This window comes from Salvelinus sp. IW2-2015, unplaced genomic scaffold, assembly GCF_002910315.2.
Source record: "Salvelinus sp. IW2-2015 unplaced genomic scaffold, ASM291031v2 Un_scaffold4554, whole genome shotgun sequence".
In the NCBI taxonomy this organism is placed as follows: domain Eukaryota; kingdom Metazoa; phylum Chordata; class Actinopteri; order Salmoniformes; family Salmonidae; genus Salvelinus; species Salvelinus sp. IW2-2015.
The window spans coordinates 26925-29428 of NW_019945824.1; the positions used below are offsets into that span (position 1 = coordinate 26925).

The window sequence follows — 2504 nt, forward strand, 5'->3', positions numbered from 1 at the left end:
ATACACGGAGGCGCCATATTGCAATACAACCTGGAACGAGGAATCACGACTAGACATCTGCTAAATAGTGTATGTGACCAATAAAATGGATAAGAAATACATCCAAGAATCAGTCAGCACTGTTTTTCATGTATGTGGTGTGTGTGGTGTGGTGTGTGTCTGTGTGTGTGTGTGTCTTGTGTGTGTGTGTGTGTGTTGTGGTGTGTGTGTGTGTGTGTGTGTGGGTGTGTGTGTGTGGTGTGTGTGTGTGTGTGTTGTGTGTGTGTGTTGTGTGTGTGTGTGTGTGTGTGTGTGTGTGTGTGTGGTGTGTGTGCCATCTGATATTTTTGACTTCACATTTAAATGAAAACTCAAATGCAGCATCATTATAAAGCAAAATGCAATCATTTCTGTATTTTGAAAGTTACATATCTTGAAAACTTAATTGCTGACAAGTAAAACATTTTGGACCGTATCAACAATAGACAAATAAACAAATACAAAATATAGTTTTTGGGTGGAGTTTTCCTTAAAGTGAGGAGTCATAAATATCAGATTTTGGGCAGATTTTTTTTTTGGGGGGTGGATATTTCTTTAAAAGAAGGGATGCTTATTTGTTAATAATCTCTTTCTCTCTTTTCTAGATGATGATCTCAGAGGCAGTCCTGTTTTTGATACAATACTCCTCTAAAGAGCTGGACGGTCAGGAGAAGACCATCCAGACCGGAGACTGCTGCTATCTCAACCCACTGGTGCAAAGGACCTTTCGCTTTCTGGGTACGCCATAGAGTCATTATCATTATTATCTAAACATTTGTCAAATTAATATGTGTGTCTGGATACGCCATAGAGTCATTATTAAGGCCAGGCACCACAGGCCAACATTTTTATTTTGCTTCCATCTGTCAATTTTCAGATTTTGGAACTATCACTTCCTTACTTTCATAAAATGTACAACTAAATCGGCAATAATGTATATAAATACTTGATTTGTATAATTTTATCCGTCAACTACACCTAGCCTATATTTAATTCTTGTTAGTATGTTTCATGTGGAACTTCAACCTCTATTTTTAAAACGTTCCATGTTGAATCATATATCATTCAAAATCTTTTTTTTGCGGAGCATATCGTTAGCTAGTCCATACATGGCTATATCCTTTGTAGACGTAGTGGCTCGTGCTGAAAGATGAATCATTTCCTGACATCCGATTGGTTACTGGCATTAAAATACCCTTTCCGGCAACCTGATTGGATAAAATACCTCACGTGTCGCGCAGCACTTCCTTGTTTTAAAATATCTCCCYCGAAGAATCCATGTAAAGAGAGACAAAATGAGAAAATCTCGAAGAATATWCCRACGGTATGTGAATAAAAATAGGCGATCTCAGTTAGCCAATGCAAYAAAGACAGTGAATGAAATAATTTGCCTGATCAGCCAATCGAGGCAGTYGTAGTACAGGTAGAGGAAAAGGAGGAAGCCCCCAGCAACGCGGCGAGARGCAAATTGAGTTAAAGATGACAACTGGCAGCGATCAGTGGCTTTTATTCCACATGTCACAAATAAACCAAATTGAAGATGATTCGATTTCCCCTACGTGTCTAAACACTGGACTAAAAATCACCATAGACCCCACCAACCAGGGATTCTGTAAGTCTGAAGGTGATCGTGATGAATTTAGGAGGAGTGTTTACACTTCCTCCAGGCTGCAGGAGTGCTCCAGGGGAGATGTGGCATTGGATTTAAATGTGAGGTTGATTTCTTCTAGCCCACAAACTTGGACTTGGTAATGCAACTCTAAAGAACATTTTTTTTTTAAAGTCCTAGGGATTCCTTCAWTGTGACTCAGCTCATATCAGAGACATGACAGGAGAATGACAGGTAAATAAAAAGGGAGAGTGGCACATTATTGTCAGGTGACTTGCTGTGTATAAATAATATGTATTTCCTGGCTCCAGGAAATGTATTCAAAGTGAATAAAACAGAGWGATAGGAAACCATAACTATACAACGGGACTGTCACATGGGCCTACAGTGTCATAGGGCTGTAYCCTACTGTGATTACTGAGAAATTAGCTTTACATAAAGTAAATTACATGCTGATATGCGTATATTTACATAGGGTAACATGCTGATATTTACATAGGGTACCATTCTGAGATTTAGTCCTGCAGTTATGACTGTAATGTCGAACAGACATAATATAATAATAAGTTATCTCCCCCCCCCCCCAACACACTTTAGTTGCAGAGATTCAGAGAGGGAGGAAGTCAATGGAGAGTGCTGCAAAGATAATTAGAAGAGGATACGCAGATATAGACCCAGACATAACAGAGTTACTGAAGGAGGTGAGGATACAGATATAGAACCAGACATAGCAGAGTTACTGAAGGAGGATACAGATATAGAACCAGACATAACAGAGTTACTGAAGGGGATACAGATATAGACCCAGACATAACAGAGTTACTGAAAGGAGGGTGAGGAGGACAGATTATAGAACAGCACCATAGCAGAGTTCCTG

At 39.4% G+C, this 2504-nt stretch overlaps 1 protein-coding gene across 1 annotated transcript in view; it reads left to right on the plus strand.

Moving 5' to 3' along the window:
* LOC112077425 (phospholipid phosphatase-related protein type 5-like) overlaps window positions 1-2504 on the plus strand; it is a 38061-nt gene that overhangs the window by 5472 nt on the left and 30085 nt on the right. Inside the window, exon 2 of the mRNA XM_024143938.2 lies at window positions 624-756. Within this exon, the coding sequence (XP_023999706.2) occupies window positions 624-756 (133 nt within the window). The remainder of the gene's footprint in view (window positions 1-623; window positions 757-2504) is intronic.